Genomic DNA, 20,002 nt, shown 5'->3' with positions numbered 1-20,002 from the left:
TATCAGCGCGAAGGTTCTCATCAAAGGGAACCCAGATGCGATTGAGGTAGCAGAGAATTCCACTCAGATTGGGCACAAAATGCGCTTCCGCGCCACACGCTAACTCGGCGCGAAGGTTACCATTACTGATGGATGCGCGCTGCGCGTCACGAATACGCGATTCAAGGTTGCTTTGGATCGGCGCGAAGTGAAGCTGCGTGCGCGGCAAGATACAGTTAAGCTGGCAGGGTTTTCGGCTGAGCGCATCGGCTACCACATTAGCCTTACCAGGATGATACCGGATCTCACAATCGTAATCGCTGATGAGTTCGTTCCATCGGCGTTGCCTCATGTTAAGTTCCTTCTGATCAAAGATATGCTGAAGGCTTTTATGGTCAGTGTAGAGGATACACTTAGTACCATAAAGGTAGTGTCTCCAGATTTTCAAGGCAAAAACAACTGCACCAAGTTCGAGGTCGTGAGTTGTATAATTCTTCTCATGAACCTTGAGTTGCCTTGATGCGTAAGCGATAACCTTGCCTCGTTGCATAAGAACACAACCGAGACCTTGGTTGGAGGCATCGCAGTACACGACAAAATCATCATTACCCTCAGGTAGCGCAAGGACAGGAGCTCCACACAACAAACGCTTGAGCGTTAGAAAGGCTTCTTCTTGCTTCGAGCCCCAAATATACGGTTTACCTTTGTGCGTTAGAGCTGTTAAAGGCAAAGCGATCTTTGAGAAGTTCGAAATGAAGCGCCGGTAATAACCAACTAAGCCCAGAAAGGAACGGATCTCTGTAGGAGTAGATGGCGTAATCCAGTTCTTGATTGCTTCAATTTTGAATGGGTCGACATGAATACCCATCTTGTTCACAACATGGCCAAGAAACTGTACTTCATCAGACCAGAATTCACACTTGGAGAGCTTGGCAAAGAGCTGCTCGGTTCGAAGCTTTTGCAACACCAACCGAAGATGTTGCTCATGCTCGGCCTTGGTCTTAGAATACACCAGAACATCATCGATAAACACAATCACGAATTTATCCAAGAAAGGCCTACACACCCGATTCATTAGATCCATGAAAACGGCGGGTGCGTTGGTTAAACCGAAGGACATGACCAAGAATTCAAAATGGCCATAACGAGTTCGAAAAGCAGTCTTCGGAACATCTTCATCGCGGATGCGCAACTGGTGATAGCCAGAGCGGAGATCAATCTTCGAGAAACAAGAGGCACCTTGGAGTTGATCAAAGAGGTCGTCAATACGCGGTAAGGGATACCGGTTTTTAATGGTGAGTTTGTTTAACTCGCGGTAATCAATACACATGCGAAACGATCCATCTTTCTTTTTAACGAACAACACCGGAGCACCCCAGGGCGAAGAGCTAGGGCGAATGAATCCTTTAGCAGTCAACTCTTGAAGTTGGCTTGCCAATTCTTGCATCTCAGCGGGCGCAAGACGGTAAGGAGATTTAGCTACGGGGGAAGCACCAGGGACAAGATCAATACGGAACTCGACTTCACGAGCGGGAGGGATACCAGGAAGATCATCAGGAAAAACTTCAGGGAAATCACGCACAACAGGGATATCGCGAAGCTTCTTTTCTTCAGCAGGTTTAACCACATGGGCTAAGAATGCAATACACCTTTTCCGCATGAGCCTTCGGGCTTCGGCGCAAGACATAAGTTTAAGACCGCGGGAGGGTTTCTCGCCGTAGATGTGAAGATCACCGTTTTCTCGAGGAATGCGAATCAACTTCTTGGCGCAAATAACTTCGGCGCGATTCTTCGAGAGCCAGTCCATACCAATAATAACATCAAAACTTCCAAGAGGCATGGGGATGAGGTCGATCAGAAAATCGTTTTCGTTAAGGTTAAGCGTGCAATCTTTAATCACTGAGTTAATTAAAACAGTTTCGCCATTAGCCAATTCAACTGAAAAATTTTCTTTTAAATCGTTGCGCGGTCGCGCAAGCTTCTGCTCAAACGCGCGAGAGATAAAACTTCGATCGGCGCCAGTATCAAAAAGTACAGAAGCATAAAATCCGTTAAGCAAAAATGTACCATTAACTACGTCATTATTCGCTTGCGCTTGGTGCGCGGTTATGTTAAAAGCTCGTCCGCGTGTCACTTGGTTCGAAATCTGGTTCACCGGATTCGCTTGCGTAATCTGAACTTGTAGCCTTGGGCACGCGTTCCGGAAATGACTGGGATCACCGCAGTTAAAGCACGACCTGGGTCGTGGGTTTTGGTAGGTTGGTTGTGGGTTCTGCGGGTAGACTGGTGGTATTGGCGCAATTGGGTTAGCGGGAGGGACTCTACAGTATTCGGCAGAGTGACCAACGCGGCCACATCGGTTACATTGTCGACACGGGGTTTGGGTTGGGTGGTGAAGTCTACAGGTTGGGCAAAAGGGTTGGGTTCCTGTGTAAGGTTTCTTAGGTGGCGGGGCAGGGAGTGCGGGATTGGTTAAGGCATAGTTATGGACTACAGGAGGTGTTGGGTAGGTTGACAGTGGGTTAGGCGCGTAAACTGGAGGTTGGTAGATGGGTTGCTGGACAATGGGCGGGTTGGTAAGCGCATAGGCTTTGCGCCTGCGCTTGAGGTTGTTACGGTTTGAGGGTTCTGGTTTGGTTTCTGTTGGTTCAGGAACAGTCTTGGTGAGTTTGGTCTTCTCAGATCCCCGCAGGAACAGGGTTCCTGCTCTGACATGGTTGTCGCTGAGCACAGCGGCCAACTCGATGGCGTCAGAGAGGGTTAGTGGGTTCCTGGCCATACAGAATCTTGAATTTCCATGGGGAGACCCCCAAGGAATTTCTCTATGGCTCGGCGGGAAGGGGTAACAAGGTGAGGGACAAGCAGGCTTAGTTCATGGAAGCGCGTCGCGTACTCGCGCGCTTCACCGCTGTATTGCTTAAGATTCCAAAATTCCTCCTCCAGGCGCTTAACTTCGTTGGGAGGGCAGAATTCTCGCGTCAGAATTTCCTTAAATTCCTCCCAGAGCATGCTAGAAGCAGCTTCTGCGCCACGCGCATTAGCTACTCCATTCCACCATGTAAGCGCTCTGGATTCCAGGACACTGGAGGCATATAGGGTTCGTCTGTCAGGAGGGCATTGGGTATGGAGGGAAAGTGTTTTCAATCTTCTCGAGCCATTGGAGCATCACGGTGGCTCCTTCAAGCCCTGTGAACTTTGGAGGGTTACCCGCGTTAAAGGACTTAATGTTGTAACCAGAGGTGTTGGTATTGTTTTGGCTCAAAGCTTGGGCTATTGCGGCGGCCATTTCCTGGGAACGTTGCAGCGAACGTCTGCGCGAGGCTTCTCTCCTCAGATGGCGGCGAGATAGCGGAGGCATTCTATAAAAGTTTTAGTTTTAGTTAATATCTTGGTTTTAGCGCAAAGTATAATCCTCGAAAAGCTTGGTTTCGCGGAGTCAGTTACTGTCAAAAGTTAAGGTAAAATAAATGACCCTAAATGCAGACTTAATAAAGGTAACAAATTCGAATCAAGAATCGACAATTCATGTATCACCATGACTTTCCGAATTCCCAATTTAAAATATACGAGCAAACGAGTATTGGAGATTGACGATTCATGTATCACCATGACTTTTCAATCTTCAATATAAAATATACAAGAAAATGAGTATTGGAGGTTGACAATTCATGTATCACCATGACTTTTCAAGTCTCCAACCTCAGAACATAATCGTAAATGGAAATTGAAAATCAACTATTCATGTATCACCATGACTTTTCGGATTTTCAAATCCAACAAACGAATATGTAAGTAAAACCAATAAAAATCGAAATTCAACAAAAATCGAAATATCGCGGAATAAAACATAAAATCATATACTGCGCAGGCGCGAGCATATTCATAAATAACGAGTAATTAACAATAAGCGCGCAAACATGAGATTTTCTCTCATGCGCGAGAAGGGACTCTTAGGTATTCTAGGCCGTTACGTCTAACCACCTATCCTAAAGTCAACGAGCTCTGATACCAATCTGTAACACCCCGACCAAAGGCGGATTATACATCGGGGCGCCACATATTGTTTCATTACTCGTGACACTATTGGTGTCAATATTTAATAAATATATTCATTCGCGCACGCGCAAAGTAGATATAAGATAACATAAATCATCATAAATCAATATATTATAAATCATAATATTCGAACAGCAATAACTTGTCTTGATACATTTTAATCTAGGTCCAAAATAAAGAAAACTTCCTACGTGTCCACAAGCTCCAAAACAGCTACTGCAAACCTGAACATTTGTTAAAATAAACGTCAAACACTTGTGTGTTGGTGAGAAATCAAGTTTAATACAATACATAGATAACAATAAATCTGCGCGCAACACGTGTATGTCTGGTGTTTAACAAGGGTGTAATCAGATTGTGATCAAGCCTAAATAGATCATAGTTCATAGTTCAATCCGTGCTCCCAAATGAGCACAAAAAACAAGAAAACATCTGTGCAAGTGTAAACAAAGAAAACCGTAAACGATAGGTCTCCCGTGTTCATCTAATGGATCCATGAAAACTTCGGAATAGGCCGAACAAAGCGGTTAATGATACACACATACAAATAAACAGCCAAGTAAACGTCCTCAACACATGGGATACTGCGCGACTAAAGTTCATAAACCAGTTTAAGACTCAAGTTTGTACGAACACATGAACATCCCAAAACATTAAAAATAAAAAGGGATTAGGTACGAGATTACTCACTTGATAAACGATGCGGTGTAAGATAAAGCAAGAACCAACTTTAAACAAGCACAAGTTAACCTATAAACAAGATTATTGTTTTAATGATTGATTGTTAGTCTTGATTACAAGTTAGCATAATTAATAAGTAAATTATTATATAATATATATTATATATTACCGTAAAAGCAGGGCAGAAGACGAAGGCAAAGAGAGAGGAGGCGGCAGAGGAAGAACAACAGCAAGGAGCAAGAGAGAACAGGAGAGCTTAAGTGCTTTGTGTGTGTAGTGTTAGGAAATTAACATTATTATTTATAGGGAAACCCTAGGGAACACAATCCCTAGAAAAGGGGAAAAGATCTCCAAAAAGTAAAAGATTCCAAAAGCAAAAGATATCAAAAGATATGGCAGCTGCAGGGGACAAGAGAAAGCTGACAGGGAACAGTAAACAGGCATGGGAGGGTCAGATAAAGGTACTGGTCAAGCATGGAAAAAGCAGATCTCAAAATATAATGTCGGTCACTTTTTCTGTCAACCAATGGGGTTGGTGCGCATGCTGCGCCAAAAGTGGCTTTTCAGACATAAGATAGGTCAGGTCAACAGCACAGAAGATAAGACAACACAAAAGTAAACGGCTGGATTAAACAGAAGAAAAGACTCAAGACATAGCGCGAGAAAGCTTGAGCGCGAAGGCAGACACAGAAGGTCAAGAGAGCGCGAGCGCGATGGCAGACAGAACCAACCTTTGCGCGCCGCGGAAAGAACTATATTTCTAAGCGCGCCGCGGGAAGAACTTCAATTCTAAGCGCGTCGCGAGAACTATATTCCTTAGCGCGTCGCGGGAAGAACGGGATCCATAGCGCGCCGCGGGAAGAACTAAAATCCTTAGCGCGCTGCGGGGACAGTTCGTCTCGCGTATCGCAGTAACAGGTGGTCTTCACGCAGGCTTCCTTGTAAGGAGTCTGGCGCGTGGAGCTGCGCAGACAACCTTAGGCGGGAAGGAACAAAGGACAGCAAAGAGTAAGGAGAGAGGGAAACAAGGCTTAAGGGCGGGACGGCGACAAGAGGGAAAAGAAGGCGGAAAGAGAGAAGAAGGAAGAGGGAGGGGACGGCGGAAAGAAAGAGAGAGAAGGAGGCGGGAAAGAAAATATATTATTATTATTATTAAAAGTAAAATATAAGTATAAATAAATATTAAATCATAAAAGAAAGAGATCGGATCAGAGAAACGGGTACCTGGGTCGGGTCGGATCGGGGCAGATGTCACACTCAACCACTTAATCAACAAAACGGAAATACTCCTCTGTGTGGCACGTGTGGGAAACGTCATGGAGCTGCCTGTCGTCGAGCTGAAGGTCGTTGTTTTAGATGCGGAGATGCAGGACACATGATCAGAGACTGCCCTCAGCGGGACCCTAGGGCTAATACTAGGGAAGATGCTAGATCTGCTGCAGGAGGACGAGTTTTTACACTTACAGCTAATGATGCAGCTAATGCCCCAGGTATGGTTTCCGGTAATTTACAAATTGGTGATCGTGATACGTATGTTTTATTTGATACTGGTGCGACACATTCTGTGGTATCACTCTTATTTGCTAAATATTTAATGACTATGCCTACTGCCTTAGAGTACCCTTTAGTGATATCTACTCCTCTGAGAGACACCACTGTTATCTCTCACGTTTATAATGAGTGTCCAATCCGAATCAATTCAGTTATCCGTGCCGCAGACTTGTATCCTATGCATATGAGCGACTTTGATGTTATTCTGGGTATGGACTGGTTATCGCAACATAATGTTACGATCGAATGTCAGACTCGTCGTGTTTTATTTGGAAATTCTCAGTGTCCCGAAATTATCTATCAGGGGACCCAGCCTCGAAAATCTTTAAAAATTATTTCTGCGCTTAAGGCTCATAAGTTTCTATCGCACGGTTGTGCGGGATTTCTTGCTTCGGTTAAAGCTACATCTTCTAATGAACCCAAAATCTCCGATTATCCGACTGTTTGTGATTTTCCGGACGTTTTTCCTAAAGAATTGCCTGGACTTCCACCTGATCGCGAGGTAGAGTTTACTATTGATCTTGTCCCTGGTGCCGAGCCGATTTCTAAGGCACCCTATCGTATGGCACCTTTGGAGCTTAAGGAGCTCAAAGAGCAGCTACAAGAATTATTGGAACTGGGTTTTATTAGACCGAGTGTCTCTCCTTGGGGCGCACCGGTCTTATTCGTGAAGAAGAAGGATGGTTCATTAAGACTCTGTATTGACTATCGGGAGTTGAATAAAATCACCATTCGAAATCGTTATCCCTTGCCTCGTATCGATGATCTATTCGACCAGCTTCAAGGCGCCAAATGTTTTTCTAAGATTGATTTGAGATCTGGTTACCATCAGCTTAAGATCAAAGATTCAGATGTTTCTAAGTCAGCTTTTCGTACTCGTTATGGCCATTATGAATTCTTAGTGATGCCGTTTGGGTTAACCAATGCCCCGGTCGTTTTCATGGACTTGATGAACCGAGTTTTTCGAGAATTTCTTGATAAGTTCGTGATAGTCTTCATCGACGATATTCTAATTTATTCTAAAAGTAAAGCGGAACATGAGGATCATCTTCGTATCGTACTCGAGATTTTAAGTAAAAAGAAGCTTTATGCAAAATTCTCAAAATGCGAGTTCTGGCTAAGCAAGGTAGCGTTTTTGGGTCACGTTGTGTCGGCCGAAGGCATTACAATGGACCCGGCTAAAATCGAGGCAGTCACTAATTGGCCTAGACCTACCTCAGTCTCAGAAGTCCGTAGTTTTCTCGGCCTTGCCGGTTATTATCGCCGATTTGTTGAAGGTTTCTCCGCCATCGCCCTACCCCTCACGCAACTGTTAAGGAAAGGGGTTAAGTTCTCCTGGAATGATGATCGAGAGAAAAGTTTTGAAGAACTAAAGAAGCGATTGGTTTTTAATCCGATTCTTACACTTCCTTCAGGCACGGGTGGATACCAAATTTATAGTGATGCTTCTAAGAAAGGTCTCGGCTGCGTTTTAATGCAGCATGGTAAAGTCATTGCATACGCCTCACGACAGTTGAAACCTTACGAGGTTAACTATCCGACGCATGACCTCGAACTCGCTGCAGTTATTTTCGCGTTGAAAATCTGGCGTCATTATCTTTATGGAGAGACTTGCGATATTTTCACTGATCATAAGAGCTTGAAATATATCTTCACTCAGAAGGAACTGAACATGAGGCAGAGACGTTGGTTAGAACTTCTAAAAGATTACGACGCTATCATACAGTATCATCCGGGGAATGCAAACGTTGTAGCCGATGCTCTTAGTCGGAAGAGTTCCGGAACGATAAATTCTTTTCAGCTGCAACCTCATATCCTCAATGATCTGGATAGATTGGGTATTGGTCTCCATTTTGGTGATACCAATGGATATCTAGCCAGATTTCAGATTGAGCCTGATCTAATTTCTCAAATCAAGAGTGCGCAATATGAAGACGGAGAAATTTGGGCAATTATACAGAATTTGGAGGTTGGTAAACAGTCAGAATTCAGAGAAGACGAGCATGGCGTAGTTTGGTGTGGGAAACGGTTATGTGTTCCTAGCGATTCCACCCTACGGGAGTCGTTGTTAGCCGAGGCTCACAGTTCACCGTTCTCAATCCACCACGGATCCACAAAGATGTATCGGGATCTTCGTCAACATTTTTTGTGGAGCGGTATGAAAGAGGACGTGGCCAGTTATGTCAGCGGATCCACAAAGATGTATCGGGATAATTTTTTTTACTATGACCAAACTCTGACACAAGGTTAAATATTTAAGCATAAAGGAGAATGAGTAAAGCTTAGGGAAGATAACATAAAGGAGGTTGTTTGGAAGCATTTTAATGATTTTATTAAAAGGCAACCTTGAAATCGATCAGAGATAGAGTGTGTTTGGTTCACCAAAAAGACATCTCTAAATAGTTCATGGAGCTTTAAAATGGGTAAGTTTCAGAAAAACATACTGAATGATTAAGAAGTTATCTCTTAATCGGTAAGACCTCTTATGATTTAGTACAAGACCGCCAAATAACCCTTGTTTAGTAGACAACACGGGTAGACAACACGCATGTCAAAACTATAGAGCCTTGAAGTCACCCCTTCAAGCATAATTATTAGGTGTTTGCAATTCTGGTGTGTAAAATTTTATTAAAGGTGGGTTTATTTATGTTGCTTAAAATTGTTTACTTTTCTTTATTTAATGTTTAAACGGTCATATTATCGTTGAAAAACGTTCCAAATCGTCAAAAACACTCATTACGACTTGACGTGTACAACCCAAAATATCCTACCCGATTTTGATACCCAAGGGTCGGTGATGGCTTACTAGCACTATCCGACTACTCAATGGTGTCCCTAGTACCCTTAGTGAGCAAGACTGCAAGAGGTACTCCTCTCATGTATCCCAAGATTAACCAATAAAATATTATACCTAGTACTCTTGGTGGCATCACTCCTTTTTACCTACTCTCAACTCTCCCTCATATCCACACACATCCTCATCTCCACACACACAGCGTTGTCTCTATCATCATCTTTATCGGGTACTAATGACTCATTTCCAATCTTTCAAGCACTACACCAAGTGATGGGGGTGGTATACCCGCTTAGGGCACTACTACTTGAAAGAGATACCCGTGGGGGCGTAGCTTCTTATGAGTAAGGGACCCCCCCAGGGATGAGATTGGAACCGTATCGGTACCGAAATACTCAGTTCGATACCGGGACAGTACCAGTATTGAAGGTAAAATCCAGGAAATACCGATACGATACCGTATTGTATCGGTAACGAAACTCAAAATTTTGGTACCGACTTTAGTATCGATATCGATCACCGATATCAATATCAATATCGAATTTGCTTACCCCTACCCTTTCGGATTTTAGTACCCCCATGGTGCCCTTCCTTTCATAGAATCTTTACTAAACATATCACCTTGCCTTGATATTTGCAATATTTCTAAAAGTTAATTTTGTCTTTCTCTCATTATTATATTACTTCTTTCAAAAAAAAAAGAAATAATATATGCCCCGACAATGCTTTATTTGTAGGACTAATATAATCAAAATATTATCCACAAATATAATAACATAACCATATGAATCTCAAACCACGAACGCCTCCTAAATGAGTTCCAAATAACATATTATTATTATTTTTGGTGACAAAATATATATATATATATATATATATATATATATATATATATATAATAACTAGTACAAGCACTACATATATAAAAAAAAGCATGTTGCGACTTTTATTATTAAAAATAGGTAAAGATAAATTTTAAAATATTTTGTCTTTTTAGAGAAAGATAATATTTTTAAAATCCATTATTTTTTAATGATAGGCAGCCCATTTATCATGACATATTTTTCATACAAAATTCCCACTAAAAATGTAAAATCAAGTGGCCCACTAATGTAATGGAATATCGTTTTAGTGCTAGTAATTGACTCAATTGTTTAATCTACAACTCATCATTGTTTTGTATTACCTAAAATTCATGATTCCATCGACATTATTTATTATACCAGGGACCCCACGCTTCGTGACAGGAGCGTTAAATCGAATAAAAAAACATAAATTAGTAAGTCAACGCGAAGTCAGTCTGTATCAAGTTACGACATCGAAACTAAACAAAAGAAATAAACATTTCAATGCCAAAATACAACAAATTATCATATGTAGACGTGTAGAACCAAAAAACCGACACGTTACAGCTACAAACCAACACAAATTCGTAAACATAAATTAGTAAGCTAAAAAAAATATTTTAAAGGTGAGGTATCAAACGTTGAGATGCAGATATAAAACCATGCGACAATGATATATTTTTAAATCATGAAAAAGGTTTCTGTTTAAAGACGTATAAAAAATATGAAAACAAAGTTTAAAAAAATCGTTTAACCGACAAACAAAACATGTAAAACCGATACTTGTTCAAGTTTAGGTTTTAAAAATATAATTTGTTAAATATTTTAATTTGTTGAATAAAAAGTAAAATAAAAGAAATAAATATAATCATTTTTATTTATGGGGTTATAGCTAGTGATTTAGTGATTATAATTAATTATATATTAAAAAATTGAATAGCAAATTGAATAGTAACTTTGTGAGAAGGATTGAATCCTGTTGTTAATATATATATATATATATAGAAGGGATATTTTGAGAACCATGTTGAGTTGTAAGAACTTTAAGAACTCAAATTTGGACCACACATTTAATTAAATGACATGAAATATGTGACTGAGATTAATGTAATTAAAAAATGAAGCAGGAGAGAGAGTAAGTATTTTTGATGATTACACAAGTTTAACTGTAGTTACACACGTGTAATAAGTCGATTCGGTGTGTAAAAAAATACCGTAATTTTTTGTACATCACTTACACTTACGTATTACACATGTGTAAAAAAAATTCAAAAAAAAATTGTTACGTTGAGTTCTTTCGAGTTCTTAAAACTCAAAGCGGTTCTTAAAAGAAATCAATCATATATATATATATATATATATATATATATATATATATATAGAATCTAGAGAGAACTCCTTTTAAAGAGAGAACTATAGAACTACTAAAGAATTATTTTTAACTATTTTTAAAAAAATATTTTGTGATTTTTTTTTCTTTCCTCCTTCTAATAAGATGATACTGATACTAAAAAAACAAAAAAAACAAAACCTTGTCGGTGTAGTACTGCAATGCATATGTGCACTAATGCCTATTTCATATATACAATAGTGTTTTATTGCATATAATACAACACAATTGCATTATCCAATACACACTATTGAATATATGCAAATACGACACTAATAATTGTATGCAAAACACATTATCGCATATATGTAATGCAACACTAATGCACATATGCACTATATCGATTTTTTTTTAATTTTTGTATATAATATAACACTATTGCAAATAAACGATACAAACAACTGTATATATGCTATACAACACTATTTCAAATATCAAAATGCACACTATTGCACATATGCATTATAAAAAAAAGTCGGTGTATTGTATATATGCATTACTCGTTAATTTTTTTTTTATTTTTTTTATTTTTATATTTTTTTGTGGTGAAGAATAACAACATATAAGAAGGATGATTCTAATATGTCTAAATAAGGTAATCAAATAAACAAAAATTACCTAAATTACACGTTACCATTAGTCGAAGACTCGAAGCTTAGGTTCTATCCAACCAGAATACCAAATTAATTAAACTTTGGTAATGCTTTGAAAAGTATTTATGTTATTATATATTCACAGCTCATATACATACGTATATATGAACACTGTCCAAAACTAGACGTAGGTCGAACCAGTATCATCTACACACCATCCTGTTTGAGCATTCTCGAACCAACTCTCAGCTGAACAGCGAACCAAATTGATGGTTGCATCGAATTTTCAAAACCTTTTAATCTTAAAAGAGACTATTCATTTACTTCTATAGACTTTCGTATACATTCGGTCAACAACTAAATCAGTTATACAACCATACTTGCACAAATAAGAAAAGAAGTATAGCATATCTTGGAATAACATAACTATACGACCCGTAGGTTGAAGGGGGGTCGGGGGCAATGTTAAAAACGGAATAAATGCCTCAAAATGTTGTCGACCCTTTGTTCGTAGAGTGGGAGAGTCAAGTGGTGTTGATATTGGTACAATGGTACAAACACTTATCTTGATTCCATTTGACTTGAAATGCAAACGAATATCAAACTTATTGGGGCATCTAGTTTGACCAACATGGTCAAGTCAAATCATGTTTCTAACATATTTGAGCATTTGATGATTCATTGATTCTTGACACACCACAAAATTATTGGGTCAAGGTTGGGTTTAAATGGGTTTATGTCATAAATGGGCCAACCCTCATAAGTTAGTTGAGTGGAATCGGGTAGGAACCGGTTCCGGGTATGCTCAACTAATGTCGAAACCAGGTTAGGTAGGAACCGGCTCCGGGTATAGTCGGGTATTTGACCGGGTTTCCGGGTTACGGGTAAAGTTTTGACCGGGTAAAGATGGAACCAGTTCCGGCAGGTCTGGGGAGAAACCCAATACCAGGTCGGGTACGGGTAGGAACCAATTCCGGGTCGGGTCCGGAACATGGTATTTTGTGCACCTCTAAGTGGTACAAACAAAATGGTTCTTTTTGGTTCTAGTGGTCCTCTATTATACTAGCTTTGCTACTACACTACCTCAGTGTCTTGATTCCATGTGACATAAAATGCAAACGAATATCGAGCTTATCGCATCGGAGCATCTAGTTTGGCCAATTCGGTCAAGTCAAATTAATTCCACACGTCCATGTTTAACAAGTCAAACTTTACACGGTGATGATTCCTGACACAACATAAACCTACCCGCAAAACAAACACTAGTTACTAGTTAGGGTTGTGTCCAAATGGGCTCATGTCAATAATGGGCCAACCCTCATAACTCATTTAATACACGGGTCATGTCTGGGTTGGGTTCGGTCTAAATTATAAACAATAGTTTTAACCCACCAATCTGTTATACAGTTCGTGTCCAGGTTAGATGGGTTAAACGTGTCCGGGTTAGGATTGAGCTATTTACATTATTAAATAGCCCAACACGAATTGCCAACCCCAAACTCATGTATAGAACGAGCCGAGTTGACCAAAAACATTTTTATTGTCAGAATATATATATATAAATATAAGCAGTGTTTCAAATCATAAAGATTATAGTACTTGATATAATTCCGCTTTATTTTTTATTTCGTTAAAAATACACTTGGAGTGACTATCATTCGGTTCAATCCATTAACCCATTTGGCCATTTGACCACTTTCCGTATAAGCAGTTTTTTTTTTGTTTTTTTACACATTAAACATAACTACATAACCTGAATCAACCAGTTCAGAAGTTAACGAGTTAAAACTACCAACAAAGCATGATGAGCACGTACTAGTGTATTACCGTTAACCATCCACAAAAATGTTGTATGTTTTGGATTTATAACGATGACTAACGATCTAATTTGGGTTATAACAAATACTTCCATAAAAGTAATAAGTGTGTTAAACCTGATTAGTGAGTTGCTAGGTAGATGTCTCGGTACCATATTCTCAGTTATGAACAACAGGCAACATGAAAAGATCTCGGCTTGCTAGTAAGTTTCTTGCTTCTGATGGGTTCTCATGCAACAACTTTCTCAACATATCTTGTAGCGGTCCACTAGCCGTGTTTCCATTAACAACGTACGTACCATGTCCCTGTACATAATCTATGTTAAATGAAAACTTTATGCTAAATTTCGGGTCGGGTCGGATATATAACGAGTTTACACCACCTCAGGCGCATTTGGCGCATTTCAGTTTTGGTTAGGTCTTCTAGATTAACGTGTTTGACGGCCCATTAGTAATAAAACATAACACAAATCGACCCATTTGTACGTAAATGGGTTGAGACTTGAGACTGACAATTTTGTTAAAAATGATTTCTTCTATCAATTATGTGATTTCATAAAAACAATTGTTTAGACATACCTCAAGGCGCACCAAGTCATTAGAAGTTGGTTCACCCCTCAATCCGTTTTGGCTCAATTCCTGCATCAATGGGCTCCACGAGGTTAAAAATATGATATATTCATTAAACTTATATTTATAAATAATATTAAATGTCTATTCACATAAAACTTGTTACAATTATCAGGGTTTAAGTTGAATATCATGTGAAGAAAATAGTGAGTGTGTAAAGCTCACCCTCATGTGAAGCTGCAAATATCTTATATAGTCTACGCAATCATCAACTACATTTGCTTTATCTCTCTGCAAAACCAACAAAATAGACTAAATGAACTGGATGATGAGTTGACTTAGACTTTGACTTAAGTTAATTCAGCCTTCTTGGTCTTTGATTGAACAAAGATCAAACAACAAACTATATTACTAAAAATCAGTGTCTAATATATCAAAAAGAGCTACAATTATTATCTAGACTATATAATTAATCATAACTGACACTAATTTAACTAAAAACTAAGTAAAATTTTAGACAACCCTTTTGACCAGCTCATTTTTCTACCTCATTAGAATGCGGAAGCAAACGATTCAGTGCATCTAGTGCTGTTGCAATCCTTGTTCTGCGACGCTGAAATAACAAAAAAACTAACTAACTAACTAAATAAACTAAATACAATTATGATATGTGTAACTGTAAATGATCTTAATATGGCATACACGATCTGCTTCAGAAGCATTCCTTTTCGAACGCGTATTGCGTGATTTGGTTGGAATTTCTGAGGTTGATGCTGACATGTTTGGTTGGTGTTGAACGACTTCAGTTGGTACTTGCTGTTTAGAATAATAAAATAGTCAATAGAATATTGATAATCAGTTAATAACATAACAGATGTATAGCTTTAGTGTGTAACCTGATAGCATACTTTATGTTCTGTTTGTTTATAATTGCTCACAGGCACTTCATCATGTTGATTCATTGAAAGTCTTGCCTACATGCAACAATATATACCAGCAGTCCAGCATGTCAAATAATATGAACAAACTGTAGCCAAATAAAAAAAGTTAATGAGATTGAAATCAAACATATGGATTTGGTTCGGTCTGATACGCATCAACGTTGAGAAATGATTCCTTAGGCATAAAACTGCATCCAATACCAGTGCTTCCATATGGAATTTCTCCTTGCATATTAGAGATTTCACTTCCTAACAGATAATCAGCATAACTTGGATCCAAATTATGGAATTTTAACCATTGAGGAAGAGAATAGTTATCATGATCTTGAGAAAAGGTATGTTCAGCTACATAAGGAACATAGTTGTAATTTCCTTGTAAATTAGATGATGGCAACTGCAGATCAGAACTGTATTGAAAAATATGTTCATCCATATCATCCAGAGTAAAACTGCATTGACAGTAGTTGTAATAAATCAATTGCACTATCAATGAAAGTATGAAACTGTAAACTAGCATAGAGAATCCAAAATGAAGCACATCAAATTCAAAACTATGTTCATATGACCTATTATGTCACAACAGAAGACACAAAAATTGCTCACAGTAACTCTTATATTTTACACTAAATCATAAACTAGCAGTAATAGTTTATAGTTCAGTTTGGTTATCAACTCCAGCAACCAAAAAAGTGGCATAACTGTAAATACAGGGCATTTGAGTGCTATTCACAAAAACAAATCTCCAAACACATTCTCTCAAGGCATAGGATCGATAAACACTTTATTATTGCAAATTTGCAAGAGATGGCTGACAAAATCTCGTTACAATAATTTTCTATTGATCAGGCATCCAAAGTCTCTACCCATGTCATATATTTATAGATCTAACACCAACTTGGTGACCATAACACACTAATCCTATTACAATTAGGAAACTAAACCAACTTGATCCAACAATCTCCCTAATACAACAACTGATTCTACTAGAATACTGTGGAAATGTTCTAACATGGTTTATAGCACTCAATCGCTAAAGCAAGGTTTAAAGTGACCTCCTGACACTCGAATCATTGAAGTAGGGGTTAAAAGTTTTCAACCCGTTGCACGCGGTTATAAATTGCGGTGCAAACGAGCCGATCCACTCGAGAGTGGATCAATAAAAAGCTTGAAACTCAAACTAGCCGAGCTTTTTCGAGCTCGAGCCAAGCCCAATTAGTTACCAAGCCCGAGCTCGAGACTTGTATGGGAAGCTTGTTTAGGCTCGTTGATCCTTGTGTATTTTTAAGTTTAACTTAATCACTTTGGGACTTCTATGTATTAACTTCTCTTTGGGACTTCTTTTAAGGTTTTTCACAAAATATTCAGAAATAACAAAAAAACAACGTGTATAAATTAATTAATAAATAAATAATAAACGAGTCGCGCCTGAGCTTGAAAAAACGACTCACGAGCCGAACTCGAGCTCGAATTCTCGTAAGTCAAAACGAACTGAGCTCGAGCCTAGTCGACCTCGGACACGGATCCGCTCGCTTACACGCGATATGAATGCAGCATCTAAAACACAGGATTACTCGTAATCAATTCAACAATGAACTACATCAAACAGCCAATGAAATCATGGAATCTGTGAAATTAACATCTCACAGTACAAAAGTGAAGCTCTAATTGAACAGATGTAAGTATTAATCCAAATAATATTAACTAAAAGTATAAAACACACAAATACACGAACAGGTAACCGATTACGATACAGCATAAACACGATAATGCATTAAAATGATGAAATTAATGATACGTATAATTAAATATGTGAAGCAGAAGCTAGTAAGCATTAATGTTCAGTGATAAATTAATTAAATAATTAATTAAACTTACGTGAAATTAGGGTTTTGATCGGAACGATGGAGTCATGATATTTTTTCAGTGTGTTTCCGTACGTACATAATATTAATACCATGCGAATCACGCTTCTTACAATAATATTTATATTATTTAAAAAACTTACCGAATCGGTTGATACTCTTCTAACCAACGACATTAGAGGCGGTGACAAAGCTTGAATAAAAACGTCAGGGGCTGAACTCAAACTGTATGACAGTTTCATAAATAAGGTGTCGGGTTCAAATCTTCGGTCGAGAACGGATAAATTTGCACTGTATACAAAGTTTCAGCGAAAACGAGTTAATCTACACTGATTTGGAGAAAGAAAAAAAGATGGTGGGGCCACTTTTGGCCCTCAATAAGATTTGCCCATGATTAGAAGAATTGCTACTTGTATTGGTAGTCAGTATTTAAGAGATTATAATAGAAAACTAATGAAAGCGGGATTTAAGCATGACATAAAAAGATGTTTTTAGTGGTGTAACGCCCTTAGAGGTTAATATATCTATTTTCTATTTTTAGGTTTGTTTTTTCGAATGTTATTCTTTAACTTTTGGGTATGAACGAAATATAAATAAGTTTGTGTTTATAATTGTGTAATAACTTTTGTTTACACAATGTGTGTTTTTTGATGTAAGAAAGTTTAGTTGGGGTGAGCGAATAAACTGAATAGGCATAAGATAATCGAAATAGATGAACTAATTTGAGAAATTGATGGTTCGTTTTGAATTTTTTGGTATTCGGTTTGTTTGTGATTCGGGTTCCCACAATTCGAAGTTTGATATTGGAATCTAATGCTATATTATACAAGCAATTTCCATAATAAGTTAAAATTCATACTTTATATCGTCTTTAGTCACGTGCGAGGTGTGCAAATGTACAAGGTCCACTAACCTAAAAGGTCCATAATAATTTGAAAAAACTATACATATTCTATATAAAATATGTTTTGTAAACAAAAACTTATTGTAAATGTATAGTATAATTTTAAAAAAAAATCTAACTCAAAGAGTAAATTTATAAAATAGAAAAAAAAAACTTATTGGATTGATATTGATAGCTATCGAGAACGGGAATTAAAGAATTTAAATATGAAGAGTTGATTGCTACAAAAAAGAAATGCTAGGAAAGCCTTACAAATACAAAATATAAATATGAAGAGTTGATATTTAGTAGAGCCCGAGGAACCAAGGATTGATATTTAGTAGAATAGGTTTTGCGATCCAAAAGGGGATAGCGGCGCGTAGCTTGTTGCTCGCTTACCCATTATCCAGATGTAGTTTGGTTTGTGTTAAATGTTAATAAAAGGACCGATATCATAAAAAAAAGCTGATTGCTAAAAAAATAATAGGAAATTAAGCCTCACAATTCATATAACTATTTGTTATAAATCCTCTTGCTACAATAACATTTTTTTTGTTTAATGCCATCTCCCTTATCTTCCTATTAGTGATTATAAGTTTATAGTATGGGCCCATATTTTAACTCGTACATGGCTCTTGATGGTCCATACACTCTTAGAGATGGCCCTTGTTAAAATATATACTTAAATTTTAATTCAATGTCAAACATGTGATTCATATAATTACTTTCTAAGTGTTTGCATTGTCTGCTAACATGATGATGGAATGATGGTCCGCTGTTGAGATCGTGAAAGGAGTAATGTTGTTGACTTGTTGGGCATGAAGTTGGAAGTAGTCGAGACCAAGGAGTTGATGGCTTGATATTTGACTAGATTTCCATGTCTTAGAAAGTTGAGAGACTTGTTATGCTAAAGCCGAAACATGAAAGAATTAATATGCGTATCTTAGAAATATTGCTTGACCTCCTATAACGAAGAAACAAGAACATAAAGATAGTCTCTAATCTTATTTGTTATTCTTATAGTTTCATCTAACTTGTCTTTAAATCTTATAATAGTTTGTATAATTTTGGTTTTGGTTTGATTATTGAAAGTAAAGTAAGCCTTTGATTACCTGTTTCTAACAATAACATTGGGCCACTGCACACAAAAAAAACTCGAGAGGCATTAACGTTATACGGGTAACACAAACACGAGCCGCTTAAATTTTATTCTATGTGTCAAATGGATTGGCATGTAAAAGGGTTAGACACCTTAAACAAAAGCATGATTATTTTCATATCATGTTCGTATGTATTCGGATAAGGTTAGAAATTACCACACGCATTGACAGTTTAAGAGGTGGGCAAACAAACCTGTTAATCGAATTGACTTGAAAATCGAATTGAAACAAAACCAAAAATTATGTAAAAACTGGTTTTGAACTAATTTAAAATTGATATAACGTCAACTTCAAACATTAATATATATCCACATTACTTATTAGATGTGACATACATTAGTTTTATATTCCATGTTCTCTAATCTCTAATTTGTGACCAATTATATAAATATTTAATGAAGTCAAATACCGTTAATCTTTTACTTTGAAACATTCAAAGTACACTATCACACGATAGTTCAAAAGGAAAAAAGAAAAAGTTTGTCATCAAATAAATCATAATGTAACTATGTCCATTTGCATATAATCGAGTGATATAACCAAATTTGGTGTAGGTATTGATCATAATAATCTAGTGAGTCACAATATTAACGAAACTGAATGAAAACTATGGAAGTAAACGAGTTAAGTAAAAAAAAAGGAGTAAAGTACTAAAGTGTCATTTTCGTCTTTATGATTTGACAAATAATATAAATTTAGTACAAAAGGTTTGTTTTTTGTATATGGACCATCCACGTTTCCAAGTTCTTGCCAATTACATCCAAATCACTTGAGGAGGAATCTCTTGAGGAGCGTGCATGTAACGAGAAGGCTGCACGGAGGCAGGCCAGACGCCCACCTTGAATGCCATAAAATTGTCAAAAGGGTGGTATTTATACAT

The 20,002-nt window shown here is 37.8% G+C and overlaps 1 protein-coding gene across 1 annotated transcript; it reads right to left on the bottom strand.

The window, feature by feature from the left end:
• Nucleotides 1-13,678: 13,678 nt before the first annotated feature.
• LOC143585623 (uncharacterized) lies at nucleotides 13,679-17,182 on the bottom strand. The gene is made up of 8 exons (XM_077067382.1): nucleotides 17,093-17,182; nucleotides 15,345-15,666; nucleotides 15,173-15,250; nucleotides 14,979-15,092; nucleotides 14,824-14,889; nucleotides 14,502-14,567; nucleotides 14,286-14,345; nucleotides 13,679-14,012 (listed from the first exon to the last, which is right to left on the bottom strand). Exons 2-8 carry the CDS (start codon nucleotides 15,648-15,650, stop codon nucleotides 13,866-13,868), a joined length of 837 nt encoding a protein of 278 aa, XP_076923497.1. The 5' UTR covers nucleotides 15,651-15,666; nucleotides 17,093-17,182; the 3' UTR covers nucleotides 13,679-13,865.
• Between the last annotated feature and the right edge of the window lie 2,820 nt (nucleotides 17,183-20,002).

This window comes from Bidens hawaiensis, unplaced genomic scaffold (genome assembly GCF_021521415.1).
Source record: "Bidens hawaiensis isolate Kalapana, Puna unplaced genomic scaffold, B.hawaiensis_p1.1 tig00033913_1, whole genome shotgun sequence".
Taxonomy (NCBI): Eukaryota; Viridiplantae; Streptophyta; class Magnoliopsida; order Asterales; family Asteraceae; genus Bidens; species Bidens hawaiensis.
Note: the sequence above shows the minus strand (reverse complement) of the source record. Positions and strands in the feature narration are given on the sequence as shown.

Excerpts from the sequence above, each read along its gene's own strand:
- LOC143585623 (XM_077067382.1), bottom strand. The coding sequence starts at position 15,650 with ATGGATGAACATATTTTTCAATACAGTTCTGATCTGCAGTTGCCATCA. Across the intron at positions 15,251-15,344 it reads AGACCGAACCAAATCCATAT|GCAAGACTTTCAATGAATCA; the intron begins GTTTGATTTCAA and ends TGTTGCATGTAG. Across the intron at positions 15,093-15,172 it reads AACATAAAGTATGCTATCAG|CAAGTACCAACTGAAGTCGT; the intron begins GTTACACACTAA and ends TATTCTAAACAG.